Genomic DNA, 19761 nt, shown 5'->3' on the forward strand with positions numbered 1-19761 from the left:
AAACACTGTCCTTGCATTTAGTATACCAAACTCTAGCTCTTAAAATCTAATGTACTATATATTTTTGACTCTAAGTCCAGAAACTTATGCCTCAAAACTGACCCTAAAATCCTGGGTTGACTTATATACAGGTCAATACACTCATATTACTTAAAAAGGGCCTGAAACATGCACCGCTGTCTCTTCTCCACTCTTTGTGCCTGGAGGCAGGAATGTGTGTGTGTGTGTGTGTGTGTGTGTGTGTGTGTGTGAGAGAGAGAGAGAGAGAGAGAGAGAGAGAGAGAGAGAGATTCCCAATCTGATTTTAAACCCTCCCTTTCCTATCCAAGAAACACCCTTTGAACTCTACTTCTTTCTTTCCCTCCACAATCCGATTTTAAAGCCTTCTCTTCCCGTCAAAGAAACACCCCATTTAACTCCACTTCTTTCCTTTCCCAATTCGATTTTAAAGCCTACTCTTCCCATCAAACAAACCCCCCCTTTAACTCCACTTCCTTTCCTCCCCTATCTGATTTTCAAACCTCATGTCCAGAACCTGGGAAGTAGTTTTGGGTGGTCAGGAGAAGTCCAGAGAAGGAGGAGGAGGACAGAAGTGGTGTTTTCCCCTTTGCATCTTTTGTTATAGCCCCTTAAGTTTTATCCTCAACTTATACACAGGTCATATCAAAATCCATGATTTTTACCCTTAACCCTTCCCTCGACTTATGCATGAAGTGTACTTTTATACAAGTAGATACGGTAATTCTGATATTAGAGACAATGAGAATAATCTGAGTTATATTGTGACTTATATTGGGTGAGAGAAAGGATATAAATTACACAAAGAAACGCTCTGGAAGCTTGACAGCTTGATTTTCTGCATACAGAGTCATCTATTTCTTTTCCATCCACTTGTTTAACAACTAGCTCTTGTCCAGTGTCTGCACCACATCACAGATAAACTCCTACCAGAACATGGTTATTATCCTTACCAAAACTATAAATATATTAACAAGGGAATGTACGGAAAAATAGCTCTGGAGCCAAACCATAATAACGATGATTCAGGGAATTACACATTCCAATTTATGTTCCTTAACAGAGAGAATTCTGTTATCTTTATTAAAGCTGGGGACTGAATTGAGATTCAGATGTTATACTGGTAAATTGCCAGAGGTAAGTGAAAATTATCCCAGATATCTTAACCGAAAAGTTATACGTCAGGTCATCAGCTATGACAGTTTTAAGCTAGATAGAAAACTCAGCTTTTTGCACAATTTGTATTATTATGTCTAAAGATCTATTGCCCAGTCAATATATTTTAAAAGTAAATTCAAATTCAATTTGTTTCACTGACAAAATGATTTTGAAAGAGCAAAGGCTTCTGTTAATTGAACAGTGATGCAGGTTATTTTCTGTAATTTCCCCCTGCTCCTGCAGTCTCTCATGCCAGCTCACACACCGTTTCAAAAGGTTACCCAATTGGAAGAGGACAAGAGGCTTCTGGAAGTGAGTTCACTGAATGTCACCTCCTTCCTTGTTCTAATGGAAGCCTTCAATAGAGCAAAAATTCTTTCTTCACAAGAATTGCATCTGCTGGATACACAGCACTAATTTCAGAAGCAAAAGTGTAGCTTATGCTCAAGTTTTGGTGATCATCATCATCATCATCATCAATTTTTGTGTGCTGGGCAGCCCCAAGAATCATGGCAATCAATTCTGTTCTTAAATCTGCTGCCCTTGGTTGAAAAATGTAAGTCAGACCAGAAATTAAGAATCATGACTGTTCAGACAAGAAAAAATCCTAATGCCAGAATAAACACAAATGAAGATAAAGCCAATGTCCCAGGTCCTATTCAGCACTTGTGCAGTATAAATACACACCCATGTGATGACACTAAGTGGTGACGACACGAGCAATTACACAACAACAAACTCAAGACAGTGATCCCCACCACATGGCCACTTACTGTTAAGAACACATGCTAGTTAAGGTTTGAACACATACACACTTAGGGAAAGTGCAACTATTTGGAAATCCTTTGAGCAAGAAGGGGCCTTACTTGTACAAACATGTTCTGGACACTGCCCTTCCATCAGAACCAAAAAAGTGCAACTGCTACCACAAAAAGAGTTATGCGAACAGGATTCTAGCTTTTCTCTCTAAAGGTAAAGGTAGTACCTTGACATGTCTAGTCGTACCCAACTGTAGGGAGAAGTGTTCCTCTGTGTTTCTAAACCGAAGAGCCAGCGGTCTCCGAGGGCTGCTCTAGTGGTCATGTGGCCAGCATGACTGCACCAAATGTTGTTACCTTCCCATTGAGAAGTGGTACCTACCTACTTGCATTTGCACACTTTCAAACTGCTAGGTTGGCAGAAGTGGGACCAGTGGCAGGCACTCACTCTGGCCCCTAACTGCACTAGGGCCTCTAAATGCCAATCTTCCGATCATCAGAACTGGCATCTTAACCACTAAGCCACTGTATCCCTCTCCTTTTATCTCTAGTTTTACTCTATAATATAGTTTTGAACAAAAAGGTATTTACCAAGGAGGGCACAAACTGGAAGCCAGACTTACCATCACTGTAGTCTTGATGGTGGTAAGAAATATGATATCTTCGAGGGTAAGTTCCACCTTTTCCAAATTTCTCAAATATTGGGAGGTCATAATCTAAAGAAAAAAATAATACCATCATTGTTTTCCATTCAGTTTGTCAGAGGAAAAAGATGACTGAGCTGGTTAAGGCTGCATAGAAACTTACAATTTCCAATCTGAAAGCAGCACATATATTGCAACATAGCAAAATTCACATCTCTTAGCCTGGGTTAGTACATCATTTATTATGCACAGAACTTTGGACAAAGAGGATTTCACACACTACAAAGTATTTTCCTATTTCAGCAGCTTTTGTTCATTTCTATGTTGTATTCTTATATCTTTACTACTAGTCAGTGATTCTGACATTTAGGAAATTTTCTCCCACACAAATACTCTATCACTAAATTACCAGATTGCTTCAGATATACTATTTAAATAGCACTTCACCTTTGACAGTAAGATGAGACTTTTGATTTGTTGTTCTGCCCACAAGTTAGCCACGACTCATGCTGACCCTGTGGATGAAGCATCTTCGAGACCTCCTGTCCTCCACTGCTCTACTTAGGTCCTGTAAATCCAGGCCTCTGAACTCCCTGATTGAGTCTAACCATATGCCATGCAGTCTTCCTCTCTCTTTACTACCTTCTGCCTTTCCTAGCATTATTAACTTTTCCACTGAGTCATGCCTTCTCATGATGTAGCCAAAGTACGAAAGCCTCAGTTTCATCATCTTGGCTTCCAGAGTGAGTTCTGGCTTGATCTGTTGAAGGACCCATTTGTTTCTCTTTTTGCTGTCCATGGTATCCTTAGCACTCTTCTCCAGCACCACATCTCAAATGAGTTGATTTTCTTTTTATCTGCTTTCTTCAGCTCTCATCCATAGATGACTTGTATGATTTTAACTTTAGCACTTCTGAGTCTAAACCTGCTCTTCATATGATATATTCTAAATACAAGTTGAACAGGTAGGATTTGTGAGTACTCATCTTTAAATTCAGGACAGCAATATACAATGATTGCAACTACCATCAGTCCCAGCAAGCACAATCAATGGTGAGGAATGTTGGGAACTGATTTCCAACAATATCTGGACAGCTATGCTTTGCTAGCTGAATTTAGCTGAATAAACTATTCGAAATCTAGAGGAACTAAGCAGAATAAACTATCATCTAATGTAAAGTCCATGTTCTATTCCCTATTGTATTAAATTGTAACATCCACTTTTCAAAATTATGTTTAAATGTACATTCAAAGATGTAGAAGTGTAAATAGACATTTTACAGTATCTAGCTTTTGTGGACATCTACGTAAGATCTGATGCACCTTTAAAGCTGAAGTACCAACCGATATAAAATCATCTAAGTCATAGAACTATAAAATCGACAAAAGCTCATGCTACCAGTTTCTTTCTTTCAGTTAGTTTCAAAGCTGCTACAAGATCCCTTTGCATACAGATAAAATATTTAACTCCTCAGGTTAACGTACAGTGGGCCCATGATTCTATACAGAGTTGAGACTGCCCTGGTCGCCTTTGTTGATGATCTCCATCTGTGCATCGACAGGGGAAGTGTGGCCCTATTGGTGCTCTTGGACCTCTCAGCAGCTTTCGATACCATAGACCATGGTATCCTTCTGGAGCGCTTGAGGAAACTAGGAATTGGAGGCACTGCTTTGCAATGCTTCTGGTCCTATCTCTTGGGCAGGTTCCAGATGGTGTCGCTTGGCGACAGTTGTTCGGCCAAGAGGGAGCTCAGTTCGGCACGATACTGTTGCCAATGCTATTCAACATTTACATGAAGCCACTGGGTGAGATCATCCGGAGACATGGGGCGGGTGTTATCAGTACACTGATGACACCCAAATCTATTTCTCTATGTCTCAGACTGTTTCAGTGACCAAGGAGGGCATCTCTCTTCTGAATGACTGCCTGAGGTCGGTAATGGATTGGATGAGGGAAAATAGACTTCAGTTGAAGCCAAACAAAACGGAGGTACTTGTGATAGCTAACCCCAACCTGGGTATGGAGATATGTTCGCCAGTCCTAGATGGGGTCACACTTCCCCTGAAGGACTGCATTGGGGGTGCTCCTGGATTCGTTGCTTCATCTGTCCTCTCAGATTGATGCGGCAGCCAGGAGCACCTGTTATCAGCTTCGGCTGATATGTCAGTTGTGCCCCTACCTGGAGCAGCGGGACCTAGAAATGGTTGTACATGCCCTGGTAATCTCTCGTCTTGATTTCTGTAATGCGCTCTACATGGGGCAACCAGAAGCTTCAATTGATACAAAACATGGCAGCCAGACTGGTCACCGGAAAATCTAGGTTTGACCAAATTACACCTATTCTAAAGTCATTATACTGGCTGCCTATTAGCTTCTGGGCTCAGTACAAGGTGTTGGTTATTACCTACAAAGCCCTACATGGCCTGGGTCCAGTCTACTTGAAGGAACGCCTCCTCTCATATAATCCTTCCTGTACACTCCGTTCCTCTGGGAAACATCTTTTACATCCAAAAAAGACCAGATTGGAAAGCCTGGAATGAACTACCAGAAGAGATTCGCCAATTATCCTCATTGGAGGTTTTTTTAAAAGCAACAAAAAACTTTCTCTTCTGGCAGGCCTTCCCTGAGTGATAACCGCCCAGAACTGATTCTATCAGTCCTTCCTACTATAGCTCTTCATCATTCGCGGATTGTAGAATAATCCTGTAGTGTTGTATTGTATTGTTATATATTTTAATCATGTTTTATGTTAATTTTATAGTTTGGGAGGAAGGGCTGGGTCAGGGTTTTGCAGGTTTTATTGTTTTTATATAGTGTATCATAAATTCTGTTGTTACCTACCTCGATCCCCAAACGGAAGAGGCGGGATATAAATAAATATTTTATATTATTATTATTATACAAGAGAAAGGTGACTGAGCTGGTCAAGACTGCATGGAAACATACAATTTCCAGTCTGAAAGCAGCACATATATTGCAACATAGCAAAATTCACATCTCTTTGTCTAGGTTAGTATCCACTGGACTTTGGTTCCAGGACCCCCCATGGATACCAAAACCTATGAGTGATCAAATCCCATTAAATATAACAGCACAATAAAATGATGTCTCTTATATAAAATGGCAAAATCAAGCTTTTCTTTTTGGAATTTATATATTTTTAAAATATTTCCAAACTGTGGGTATTTGAATCCATTGATAAAAAATCCATGGATACGGAGGGCTGATTGCAATACCTACAGGACACACTTAGTAAATTATAACGTGGCTTTCCACAGGACACAATTACATTAAACAATCGGAAGATTAACACATTTACTGACTTGTATTTCTTATCAACGTATAAAACATACTGTGTATTTGCAGAGTTCCAATTATTTGTTAGCCATTCACTTCAACATGTAAAACACTGGTTAAAATCAGCATCTGGAGCTATAAATGTATACACTTTGTTCCATTTAAATCTGATATGATACTAGCAAAAGCAAAAATTTGCAACACTGATTATCTTTTGTATGGAAGAAATCAAGATTTATAAATATATGCTTTATCTCTTTCAAAAAATGTTGTACTTTAAATTATTGTATGATCACACAGTTGTATAATTGCATTTCTATCTGCAGCTGTCTTGACTATGATAAATAAATTAGGACTAAGCTACACTTCATGCAGTCATCCAGAGACACATTAAAGTTACAATAGAAGAGTTCAGAAGAACAACCGTGGACACTGCACTCCTCTGTTTTACCCACCAGAAAACTCCTGGTGATTATCAGGATAGCTCTGTGCTCTTGGCATTCGAGACTTGGGGTAGTTGTCTCTGGAAGCATAAAACAAGGGTCTGTTACAAAAGAGCCATTTGAATGCAGTTACAACTTTTGTGACTATCAGCCTTCAAGCACATAGTACAAAGAAGTGCGAGTTTTAGGTATTTCCTACCCATCTAAAGGGCTGTCGAGTGAAGGACAGCTTCCTGAGCCTGAGTTTTCGGGACTACTCAGTGATAATGGATCCAACATCTGGGGAGGAAACATACAAGAGATTGGCTAAAACTCTGTCATATTGATAGCTCATAGTGATTTCAATAACATATTAAAACTATTTAAAATTAATAGAAAACATATAAGGCAATGTCAGGCAAGCAAAAATTATCTCAAACTCTGCTAATATCCTGAACAAATCTTGCCAAGAAAACCCAATGATAGGTTCACTTTACGGTCACCATATGTCACAATTGACTTGAAGGCACACAATAACCATGAAGTACCAATCTTTTAGCAGTCAAAGGGGAACAAAAAAAAAAAACACCCAACACTTCTGTTAGCCATTTATTAATTTCCAAGAAATGGGCACATAATTCAAAAGAACATGCATGTCTCTGAGTATCAAGGAACTTTCTAATACAGTGGTACCCCGGGATACGAATTGACCGCGTTACGAAATTTCCGGGGTACGAAAAAGTTAGATTTAAAAAAACTGTTCCGGGTAACGAAAGATTTTTCAGGTTACGAAATTAATTTCGGCGCGTTTCGGCGCGAAATTCAAATCGGAAGCGCGGCTAGCGGCTTTCCAGTGGCTTTCCAGCGCCTTTTCGGGTTGCGAAATTTATCGGGTTACGAACGGCGCCGCGGAACGAATTAATTTCGTAACCCGAGGTAGCACTGTACCAAATTTACTTATGTGTTACTTCCTCCCAAAATGTAGCTACTATCAGAGAACTCCTAAACATATGACCAAAGGAAGCATTAACAGTATTACATATCCAACAATCTGCTGATTTAGAAAGTCTTTTCTTGAACAAACGCTATGGTAACGGATGTGCCTGAAAGAGCACGTTTTGCTGTATAAAGACATAGTCAGAATTCTACAATGACACTAGTTATAACTGTTAAAACCAATGGCTATTGATTAGTCAGAATTAGATATTCCAGTTCTCTATTCCATTCTTGCTGTAAATCCCAACTGTCGTATTTATTTATAGATAACAAAATTTATATATATATGCATCAGTTGTTGACTTGGTTGGTCTCAAGTCGTGTCTCTAATATTAAGGTAACCTCAAATGCCCTTAAAGCTGTATGGCCAAATCTGTATTATAACAAATTGTATTTGTAACACTGTTGGTTCCCTTCCTTTGAGCTGTACAGCATGTCAAGACAATGAAGAAGCAAGGTGGCAAAAGGTCGTAATCTGCAAAATCTGCAAAGTGTTACCCCTCTTTCCTCCCAAGAGCAACATGAAATCATTTCTTACTTGATCCATGCTTTCTGGAATGAACTCGCCTTCACTGTTGATACTCGTGAAGGATCCATTCCGTGCCACGTGGTGAAGCTCATCAGGAATGTATCCTGGAGGAGGAGAGCTTCTGTCCCGCGTATAATAACCTGTTCATTTTTAAATGCAAGTAAGCAGATCATTAAAATCCCTTTCCCTCCAAGAACCATCTATTTGCACAATTTTGAATAAAAAAGTAACACTTCTTTGAACTTCAAAATATTGCTTGCAGAGCACATACATGATCTATCAATACAGCAATATATTTGAGCCACAGGAGGGAATAATTGCAAATATTAAATAATTCAAAGTGTATTTCAACATGTTTGTCTCACGGTGTGCATACAGGTCCTTGTAGGAAGCTGTTTAGGACCCTCCACAGACAGACAGACCAACTGATGGTGCTTGTGCTACATCTAGCTGGTAATGTTTAGCAAATTAACCTTTTTTTAAAAAAAAGACCTCATTCTTTCAGATAAAAATTCAGCCACTGAAACTGCATTTTCACAGAGCACAGCCCATAAGCTGTTGCCATTGGGTATATGCAATTTACCCTTCATCCAGTTCAGTTGTGGAATGCCAGGTTGTATGTATGACACAGAAAGCAACAATATCAGTAATCAGTAACATATTTCCCCATCACTAGCCTATTGTGAAAGTCAAGATTTAAATGTACCCTTCCTATTCTTTGTTCAGGGTAGAATAGCTCCCTACTGTATCACTCCAACTGAAACATAAGGGGGGGAAACCAAACACACCAATACTAACTAGTCCTATGGCAGTCTGCCACTATATGAAATTTTTCACTGGTTTTAACAGTCTTTTCGGCACCCTCTTCCTAGATTTGGAGTACATATATTCTTTCTAAAGTGACAGAATATAGAGCAGGCAAACCCTCTCTTCTGCAACTAGTCCTACTGACAGCAGTTCCATAGCCCACACCTGATACCCATTTTGATGCTGAAAGGGCGACACCAGCCATTTTTTTAACTATCCAGTTCCAGGAGCTGAATCTTTTCCCCTTGCACCATCTATAGCCTTTTCTATTTCTCCTAGTTAAAAAAATATACTGAAGAAATAATCCACTTTGAGACTGCTTTAACTCACCTGGCTCAGTTCTGGAAACTCCCAATTCTGGGAACTGTAGTTTTGTGAGATATTTAGCCTTATCTATCAGCCACAATGAACTACAATTCCCAGGATTCCCCAGCACTGATCCAGGGCAGTTAAAGTGGTCTCAAACTGGATTATTTCTGCTGTCTTTTTTGGGCCTAAGACTCCTTGTTCTTTTTCACATTTGGTCGTTTCAAGCCAGGTGTCACCCATCCTATATTTGTGCATTTCCTTTTTACTGCTTTACCCCTGGTGCAAATTCATTTTGTTAGTTTTGGCTCAGCTTTCCAATCTGTTAAAATCTGTCCCTCTGGGATATTAACTGGGCCTCTAGGAAAGCCCCATGCTTCAACTTCACCCAGATTATTTTCTCTATGTCTCCGACTGATGCAGTGACTGAGGATGGCGTCTCTCCTCTCGTGGCCTGTCTGGAGTCAGTAATGGGCTGGATGAGGGAAAACCGACTCAAGCTGAATTCAGAGAAAACGGAGGTACTCGTGATAGGTTCCCCTGGTCCAGGAATGACGGTGGTTCCACCTGTCCTAAACGGGGTCACGCTCTCTGTGAAGGACTCCGTGCGCAGTCTGGGGGTGCTTCTTGACTCGTCCCTTCACCTGACTGCTCAGGTGAATGCGACGGTCAAGAGCACCTGTTATCAGCTTCAGCTTATTCGCCAGCTGCGCCCATACCTGGCCCAGAGGGACCTTGAAACTGTGGTACATGCCCTGGTAACCTCGAGACTGGATTTCTGCAATGGACTCTACATGGGACAGCCCTTATACCAAACCCGGAAGCTTCAAATGGTGCAGAACATGGCAGCTAGGCTGGTCACTGGTACGTCCAGGGCCAGCCATATAACACCGGTTTTAAAAAACCTCCATTGGCTGCCCATTCGCTTCCGGGCTCAATATAAGGTGTTGGTGATGACCTATAAAGTCCTAAATGGCTTGGGCCCAGGATACCTGAAGGACCGCCTCTCCCCGTACATTCCGCCTCGCACCCTCAGAACATCTGGGCAGCAACTACTTAGGGTTCCCGGGGCAAGATTATCCTCCACCTCTAGGAGGTCCTTTTCCATCGCCGCCCCGGCCCTTTGGAATACGCTGCCCATAGAGCTCCGCTCAGCTACCTCCCTGGCCCAATTCAAACGGGATTTGAAAACCTACCTGTTTCAAATAGCATTCCCCGATTAAGTCCTTATAGGCCCCCCCGCCGCACAGGCCGCACAGGCAATGGATTGGCTAACCTGGGGGCTTTTGCTTTTGTTTTTGTTTTTTGTTTTGATTTTGTTTATTGTGTAATTTATGTAATTTTTGGTATGGTTTTAAATTGAATGTTGTGTATTTTTACTGCTGTAAACCGCCCTGATCTTACGGAAGGGCGGTATATAAATAAAATGTTTATTATTTATTATTTATTAACTGCCCTGGCTCAATGCTGGGGAATTCAGGGAACTGCAGTTTTGTGAGACATTTAGCCTTCTCTGTCAGAGAGCTCTAGTGCCACAATAAACTACAATTCCCAAAATTCCCTAGCACTGAATCAGGGCAATTAAAGTGGTTTCAATTTGGATTATTTCTGCAGTGTGTTTTGGACCTTAGACAGTTAAAATGAAAGGCAAGACATGATTTTAAAAAATCCATTCTGCAGGACTGTAGTTAAAAGCTATAAAGTCAATTTCAGATATGAATCCATCTTTTAAAATGCCTAAATTGCAGTATGTTGATCATATAAAAACAATGGGCATTATGTTCTTCATACTTAGAACATCCTGTATCATAGATGAGAAAGCATATAATGAAATCTCTCAGGTTTTGAAGTTTGAGAAACCCCTTTGTGAATGTTCACATATTTAATCAGAGAAGATGCCAGCCACAGATGCTGGCAAAACGTCAGGAAGAAAAGCTTCTAGAACATGGCCACATAGCCCGTGAAACCCACAAAAAACCATGGATGCTGACTATGAAAGCCTCTGACTTCACAGTTCACAGACACTTTTGCTGGTCTGAAAAAAAACAAGATTGTTGTACAACCTCCATTGCATGATGTTAACTTTGTCAACCATTTCAGAGAATTTAAAAACATTGATGCATTATGCGGACACTGATCTTCTGTCAGCTAGGAGCATGTGAGACTTTGTGAAGGACACAATGAAATGGAAAATATATGTTCAAAGGAAAGCTATAGAACATTTTGTGTACAAAAATTATGCACAATTTTTACAGACATATTTTCCAACTAAGTATTTGTTACATTGCTATGTTTCATCAAATGGGGTCCTCTCCTGACTAGCAGAAATCTAATGTAACAAATCTCTTCGCAGACTTTTAAATAATAATAATCACAGCTATAATAATAATAATAATAATAATAATAATAATAAGCAACATCAGTTAAAAACACAGATCACCGTAAAAGAACCTATGATTTACATAACATTTCCTGGAACCCAACAACTTCAAAAATGGAAATAGAAAGTTCTATTACCTATCACAGAAAGCCTGTTTTTCCTTTCCGTCACTCTGAAAACCGTATTATCCAAATCTTCCAGTGATGGCAGAGGCTCCAAGTTACTCTGGAGGTGAAAGCACAGAGTTGTTTATTTGTTTAAAAATAAGAAATCCTTCACTCTTATAAAAGGAAGTTACTTTTTGCCAAGAATAGGCCTGATGCAACTTTTCAGTCTGTAAAGTAGTTTAGTTTCCAGTTTGCAAAGCACAGAAACTCTATGCAAGATATTTCAAATTTACATGCATTGAAATAACTCTTTATCAGTGATGGCAGGTAACAGCAAAAGCGGTCTGTGGAGTTGGGGGTGGGGGATGAATTTTTCTAGGGGGTTCCACTTGACATCATAACTAATGCTTCACTAAAGAATGCTGTTGTGCAACAGACCAAAGGATTTGGACTCAGGTGGATGTTCATTAAGATGGCATTAACAATCATGTTAATACAAGAGATTTGTATCTGTAATATTTTGTTGGTTGGATCCATGTGAAAGGTGGAACTGTGAACATAAAAACTTCTACCGTTCACTGAGGAAACTGGGATCCAGCTGTTTCTCTCTTTAGAGAAAAGGGGAGGGGCAGCAACATTCACCAATTTCCCATTCAGCCTCCTCCACCACCTTTCACATGGCATTTTGGAAGGCCCATCTATCCTCCAAGCCACCTTTTTAGAGGGTAGCAAAGGTAAGAAGAAATTGGTAAAAACCACCACAACTCTTTCCCTAACATGAATAGGACACCACTCAATGCAGGCAGGGATCCAGCTCTAACTGTAATTGTAGAAGTGTGTTGCATGTTGACATGATAATCAACATACCTGCGTGTTTCCATGGGCAACAAGCAAAATCTTGAGGCTCTTCATGTGAATGCTTCGATCAAGGAGCTCTACAGCTTTGTCCAAATCATCCTGTGTAGTTAACGGGATTACCAACTACATGAGGAAAAACAGACAAAGAGCAAAATTACAATGAAGCCCATTTATAGGTAGTATGTGCGGTTAAAGCACAACAGTTTCTCCAGTCTAAACAACTGAGTGAACTAGAACAAGGCCCAAGCACTTTCCATGTCTGTTTGTCAGAATGTGGGTTAGCAGCAAGATACAAAGAGGAAAGAAAATACCCAGTCTGTGTAATCACAGTATGCATCCATGTTTCCAAGCTTCCCACAAGTATAAAATGTGTTGTTTTGTTTTTGCAACTCTGTGGACTATAGTATTTTTAAATATCCCAAAGCTGCGGAATATCATGTTCTGCATATAATTGTACATGTTAGATGCTCAAAAGGCAACACAGAGATTAAATGTAGAATTTTCTTCTGGATACAAATAACCAAAAGAATTTTACCAAGACAAAATGCAGGCAGATTAGAAACAAGCAGCACCACACAATACATTTTAGCTTTCTTACAAAGTACATTAATACTCCAGTCTATTTCACATGTTGACTACATATCGCATAATAAGACTGACTGAAATCATGACTAAACTATGATAGTCTGTGCAGCTGCCATTTTACAGTAGACTGGCTCAGATACACTGCCTAGGGGCAAGGTACAACACTTAAAGAGTCACTGAAAGAGACTGTGCCATCCACAAAAATGCCATCATGCACAAACTGAGCACATAAACATAGGTACAATTTGCCACTGACTGCAATCCATGTCTATGTAAAAAAAGAGTAGCAGAGTCACGCTCATGTCTGTAACACCTGTTCCAGATGACCTTGCATTCCCCATGAAGGAGCAAGTTCATAGCTTGAGGGCTTCCCTAAATGCATTACTGCCACACTTGAGGCACAGTTGACCTCAATGAACAGAGGTTCTTCTACCAGATTTGGCTGTACAAAGATATTCAAGTTCTAATGGTTTATATCCTTTCCCCAGTTAGATTACCGCTATGTAGTGTGTACTTCAACACAGGGGAGTGAATTTGATAGTTCTGATGAGAAATTTGTACTCAGGACATGAGAACACTATTAGAACAGAACATGGAGAATCAGGAGTGTCCCAATTGAAAAAGGGGTCAGGCAAGGCTGCAGTCTAACACCCTTCTTTTTCAACTTGTATGCATAAAACATCATACGAAGAGCAGGATTAAAAAGGGAAAAAAGGAAATAAAAATAAAAAAAGGAGATAAAAGGAAAGTCAACTCATCTGAGATGTGGTGCTGAAGAAGAGTGCTGTGGATACCATGGACAGCAAAAAGACAAACAAGTGGGTCCTTGAACAGCCCAAATTCCCCTTGGGGAATAATCAAACTGAGGCTGTCACTGTTTGACCACATTATGAGAAGGCATGACTCACAGGAAAAGACAATAATGCTAGGAAAGGCTGAGGGAAGTAGAAAGAGAAGACGCCTGCACATCAGATGCACACACTCAGTTAGGGAGGTCATGGGCATGAGTCTCCAAGACTTAAGTAGAACAGTGGAAGAGTGGGGGTCTTGGAAATGTCTCATCCACAGGGTCATGGGTCAAGGTCAGCTCATGGGCAGTTAACAACAAGACTGTATCCAGATGATGAGCTGGAAAATGCAGTTTGTGCAGAATTTAGTGGACAGGTTGCTCATAGATGCCCATCAGAAAGTCTAATCTGATCTGGTCCAGCTGCACTGGCTGCCAAAACACATCTGGAACAAATTCAAAGTGCTGGGTATAATCTATAAAGTCTTGAGGTTTTGAGACCCTAACACCTGATAAGAATGACTCTCCTGCTATGACCAAGACCATAATCTGAGATTATTATCTGAGGCTTTCTATAAAGTACCTTCTCCAAGAGGAACTTAAAGGTTGATGAGAGGGGAGACAGCCATTTCAACTGTGCTCCCTTAAAGCCCTCCTCTACAAAATACTCTTCCCCAGGGAGGCCTACTAGCCCCAGCATTATCCTCCCAAGTTCTTAACGGGATGTGAACAGTGAACCATAAACACTGGCAGCAGCCTGACAACAACAACAACAACAGCTCTTTTAACTTATTCTTGTAGGAAAGCATTGTCTTCTATTATGTATTGTTTTTAACTTCCTTATACTTTATTTGTGAGATGATCAGAAGCTTTTTTAGAAAAGGGTATCCAAGAAACAGAGACAATAATGATGAAGGACATAACATTTGCAGACTGGAAAGTAAATTTATTTCTAAACTTCAGGTCTTTTCTGAACTGTACACAGCCCTCTAGAGACTATGTGCAGAGTCTGACCCATGGGAGAATGTTTTTACTTGCAATGAGCTCATCATATGTGAATGCATCTTTCAACTCCAATCTTGCCATATAAGTTCCTTTGGCAAGATTGTCTCCCTTTTCAATATTTTTAACATTCCCCATCACATACTATTACATTTTTAAAACCAGTTTTTGGCTGCACATGATATAGGCCTAAAAACAAGGGTGCTCAACACCGCACACATCTGTTAACTATTTTAAATTGTAAAGTTGTTTGGTTCTCTCTCCTTTTCCACAAGCTAAACACAAAATTTTAAAGTCAGTGGGGTTATATTTAGAATAGGGTTGTTGCATGGGAAGAATGTCTAAACTAGTACCAAAATTTGTTTATATATGGCTATTTATCTCATGGAACAAAAGTTCAGAGGTTTAACACATCTTAACTATAGCCAGAGTGACAAATAACACTAAGTAGGGAGAATCAATCCTCTGGAGGTAGATTCCACTGAGCTGTCCAAAACTCTTGAAGGGCAGATGCCATGTCTGTGTAATCTGAGTCTGACCTATCACAGACAGCAAGTTTTTTTAAAAAAGCTGCTACTACTGGTGAGTTTGTTCCAAACTTTAACCATAATAAAATACCAGTGGAAGAGTTCTCATCTGATGCAGATTTTGTAATAGTGCAATGTGGCACATGTGCAGCTGTCTTAACTGGGACTAGCTGTAAGGACCACACCACTGCCTTGTTGAAACAGCTCTACTGCCTGTCAGTTTGTTTCTGGGTACAATTCAAAGTGCTGGGTATGATCTACAAAGCCGTATTTGGCTCAAACCCAGGTTAACTGAAAGACCTATCCTCCCATATAAGCTTGCCCCTGTTTTGAAATCTCAGGAGGCCAGTCTCTCTAGCCCACCACCCTCACAGGTACATCGGTGGGAAGACGGAAGAGAATCTTCTCAGTGGCTGCTCCCAGGGTCTGGAACTCCTTTCTCCTACAGAGGTTAGACTGGTGCCTTCATTATTATCTTTCTATAGACTGATGAAGACCTTTTTGTTTTTGCAAGCCTGCTCAGGGGAAAAGGGCCTTTCAGAATGTTCTGTATGATTTATTTCTTTTTATTATTATTGTTTCTTTTTTTAAAGGTCTTGCTTTTAATGGCTTTCAATTATGTTGGCTTATATTTTTAGTTTTTGAGATATGAATTTTAAAGCTGTATTTTTAACCTTTGTAAGGGGTTCAACAGACCGGCGGGAAAAAGGCTGATGCATGCCCCAACTCTGCCCCCAGGCCGGCATGACACTGTGCATCACTCCACACAGTACGCAGCGTCATGGTGCTCCTCTGGTGCTGCATCTACATGATGCAGTGCCAAGGGAGTGCGGAAAAGCCTTGCACTGGCAGCTGTGGTGCTCTTTCCAGGGCACAAAAAGGTGCCACTTTTTGCGGCTCCTTTTTGTGTTGTGGAAAGCAGAGATCAGAGCCATGGCGTGTAGTTGCTGCGGCCCTGATCTGGCGCTAAAAGATGCAGCCTGTTGAGCCCCTACATTGTCTAGCATCCTGAACTGGGGAAAAGGCAGAATATAAATATAACTGTTGTTATCTTGCTTGCAAGACATTTGCTGCTTCACTTTTACACAGTGGACATGTCTGCACAGCATAGTATATCTGGATTCTGGCAAATCCAAACTTAGCATGAAAAGCTGGGTGATGGTTGTTTCACTTGGCCCCTACCATATCCAACTAAACTAACCAGAAACAGAAAGCTTACTGTAAAGTCCAAGTGTATGTTCCTGGTTTGTTGTTCTCTTGTAAACCGAATTTGTACTTTGCTTGCAAAACATGGCTCATTTGGGAGCAACAAGCCAGGATTTGAAGTTCAGATGTTATGGTGAATTTTCTATTTCTTATTATTCAGCTGCTTGCGGGCATAGCCAAGTTGGTACCTTTTTCACAGTAAGCCAGGATTTGCCAGAATCTGGTTTACCACTATAAAGCAAACATTGCCAGTATACTCACACTTATTATTATGCAGGATCAAGTAAATCCAGTATATGTTTTATATTTAGAAATATAAACATTTTAGTTCTTACTCATGCCTTTTAAATGAGCTGTGTTCTCTTTCTTTAAATATGAGGACAGAGGACCACAAATGGCACGTAACTACTTATGGTGAGCTCCCCGTTTCCTTGACAGTTGTGAAGAATACTTTTGTATCACCAACTGGGTGTATATTCTCAACAGATGAGAAAACCATGTTCTGACTCTCTTCACTGCATAGCAAATCTGGCACTAGAATAAAATATGGTGTCTTGGCAAAACCGAATGCAAAGTATTTGCCGAAAGTCATGTTGCTTCCATAACTATTTGAGAAGGCCATCTGAAGGTGGAAGACTAAGATAAGGTTATGTATGCAACAACAAAAAAAGTACATATGGCATAGATTGTACTGCATCTTATTAGCAAGCTTTGAAAGTGCACCCTAATTTCTTTCTTTATTTAAAAGATTTATAAATCAACCTATTATAACAAGTTTATGAGACTGCTACATGTTTAAGTATATGCATGTATTATGAGTTGACTTATCACTTTAATAATTTAAAAGCACTTCACCCACAAGTTTTGCTGTCAAGCTTTCCAAGTGTGGTGTACCATGAACAGCAATTCAGGAGCCATATCTTACCTCATTATTGCTGTAATGCAAATTCATGGGCTGTCCAAAGGCCACTTTAGCTTTTGAAGCAAGATCTTCTAACTTGACAGGTCTGGAAAACTGCAAAATTCTGAAATACACAGTATGGTTTGATGAGGAAAAAATCTACTAACATGAAAGCAAGTGGTTTTTAACTACAATTATAGTACTTCAACTTTTATTCATCGGATAGGGACATCTAGATAAAAATGCAAACTGAAGTAAAATTTAGTATTTTGTCTTAATAACTGGTTGTGTGAATGGAAGGTACTTCATAAATTCTTTCATAAGAAGGAGGTTAATGATCTAACCTCCAGCAAAAGTAAGAATTCATAAAGGATACACAGATTTTCTCGTATTAGAAAGCCATGCTCAGAAGTTGTCTATTTAAGACTTGGATATTAAACTGTAAGTCAGTATATCATTAAGTAGAACTGTCCTGATTTGTGATATTTAAAATCAAGCATGTTGGAGCTCTGAAGCTCTTAAACACATGCTATGTTATCATTTCAGGTGAAACACAGGATACTACCCTTTGTTAAGTGGTTCCACAAAATAAGTTTGTCGTTGGAAGAAGAAAAAAACTAGCTAGTTTGAGATTTGTTCTCTCTAAGCATTAATAATTTACTCAGCTAATGTGTACTCCAACCACCTTCTTGTTCATGAAGTCCACCAAACTCTTTATCTTCTTTGATATTACTTGGGGAGTGGCTGAACAGCATGATATAACCATCCCAGGTTAACATTTACATTTCTGGGGAAGGGGGAACAACAAGTAAGAATTAAAAAGACACCATTAACATATATTCCAACCAAATGGCTTCCTCCACACATGTCTAGGCATTTCTGTCAAATTCTCATGCTTCTGAATATCTAAGTTGTTTAGGCATTTCAAACTAAATCAATGAACTAAAAACCTATAAAATAATCTGAAATGAATTCTGAGGAGTTAAAAAATAGTGTTCAACTGAAGTCTTAAAAGACCAATGGGAAAATGGTAAAATTGAAAATAATTTTTACCTTTTTTCCCCTCGATGTTCAAATTTGACACGAATATCATTCTGTAAGGGAAAGGCATACTTATCAAAAACACAAAGCAGGTAACAAAGATCATTTGTGAAGGAGAATTTGTGAGTACCTCTCTCTAGATTACTGAGGGTTAACAAATTTGAAACAAAATCCTTTGGTAATGGAAAAAACAATTAGGAAGTGGGAATTCGGGAAATGCCTTGCTCTAGTACACAGCACACATCTGTTTAAGATCTGGTCTGAAACACTATACTCCTTTCATTTCCCTCCTAATTTTAAAAATATGTACACCACAAGGTGGAACATTCCTAGGAAGCAAAAATCACTCACATCAAATGCACACAGATTCATCTTTGTGTAAGGCAAACATATTGCAAGTTTACCTGTTTTTTTGGCGAAGATGATTTCGCTTTTCCTGTTTCTTGTAGAGGCAATGCAGGACGACTTGCCCTATGAAGGACAGCTAAATCCTGCATGATTGAATTCAAAGCTTGCTGCTCATCTGTTTAGAAATAAAATATCCGTATTCACTAAATGTAAAAAATCTATATTCACTAAAAATAAAACATGATGTTTAACATAATTAAATGATCAAATTATCACAATACCTTCAATAAAACAAGCCAGATAAAAATGGTTCATATGGCATGGCAGGTTTTAAGACCATACAAAAAGTGTATGTTCAAAACTTGTCTGGCAATCTATTGGGTACTTTGAATTCTAACTTTTTGCTGTTAGGATAACAAGGTTCTGAATGTCACAAATCTTATTTGCTGCATAAGAGTATGATATAAAGCAAGATACACTGCCATAACAATACAGTTGTCCGATAAAAGCTTCTAGATGATTCGCCTATCTCTGGAAGCAAACTAGCAGTCATTCCTATAATGTTAGAAAAAAAAAAAAGAGTGGGAACCTGTGACTAAATTCCATGTTAGTCATAGAATCATAGAGTTGGAAGAGACCACAAGGGTCTTCCAGTCCAACCTCCTGTCATGCAGGAACTCTCAATCAAAGTATACCTGACAGATGGCCATCCAGCCTCTGCTTAAAGACCTCTACCATTCTCCGAGGGAGTGTGTTCCACTGTCAAACAGCCCTTACTGTCAGGAAGTTCCTCCTAATGTTGAGCTGGAATCTCTTTTCCTGTAGCTTGCATCCATTGCTATGGGTCCTAGTCTCTGGAGCAGCAGAAAACAAGCTGGCTCCCTCCTCAATATGACATCGCTTCAAATATTTAAACAGGGCTATCATATCACCTCTTAACCTTCTCTTCTCCAGGCTGAAGATCCCCAGCTCCCTGAGTCGTTCCTCATAGGGCATGGTTTCCAAACCTTTCACCATTTTAGTTGCCCTGCTTTGGACACGCTCCAGTTTCTCAACATCCTTTTTAAATTGTGGTGCCCAGAA

The 19761-nt window shown here is 39.7% G+C and overlaps 1 protein-coding gene across 2 annotated transcripts in view; it reads right to left on the reverse strand.

Moving 5' to 3' along the window:
- Positions 1–19761, reverse strand: part of MAP3K2 (mitogen-activated protein kinase kinase kinase 2) — a 53810-nt gene that overhangs the window by 16046 nt on the left and 18003 nt on the right. For both annotated transcript variants that reach the window (XR_016280888.1, XM_089520341.1), the window contains exons 3-11: positions 18735–18853; positions 18343–18383; positions 17314–17413; positions 12291–12404; positions 11454–11541; positions 7833–7963; positions 6519–6598; positions 6332–6399; positions 2558–2650 (exon numbers count right to left, since the gene is read on the reverse strand). Coding sequence is in view for 1 of the 2 variants with exons in the window: in XM_089520341.1 (XP_089376467.1) it covers positions 2558–2650; positions 6332–6399; positions 6519–6598; positions 7833–7963; positions 11454–11541; positions 12291–12404; positions 17314–17413; positions 18343–18383; positions 18735–18853 (834 nt within the window). In the remaining variant the exon portion in view is untranslated. The remainder of the gene's footprint in view (positions 1–2557; positions 2651–6331; positions 6400–6518; positions 6599–7832; positions 7964–11453; positions 11542–12290; positions 12405–17313; positions 17414–18342; positions 18384–18734; positions 18854–19761) is intronic.

This window comes from Sceloporus occidentalis, unplaced genomic scaffold (assembly GCF_023333645.1).
Source record: "Sceloporus occidentalis isolate IW3139 unplaced genomic scaffold, rSceOcc1.0.p SCAF_4, whole genome shotgun sequence".
NCBI lineage: Eukaryota > Metazoa > Chordata > Lepidosauria > Squamata > Phrynosomatidae > Sceloporus > Sceloporus occidentalis.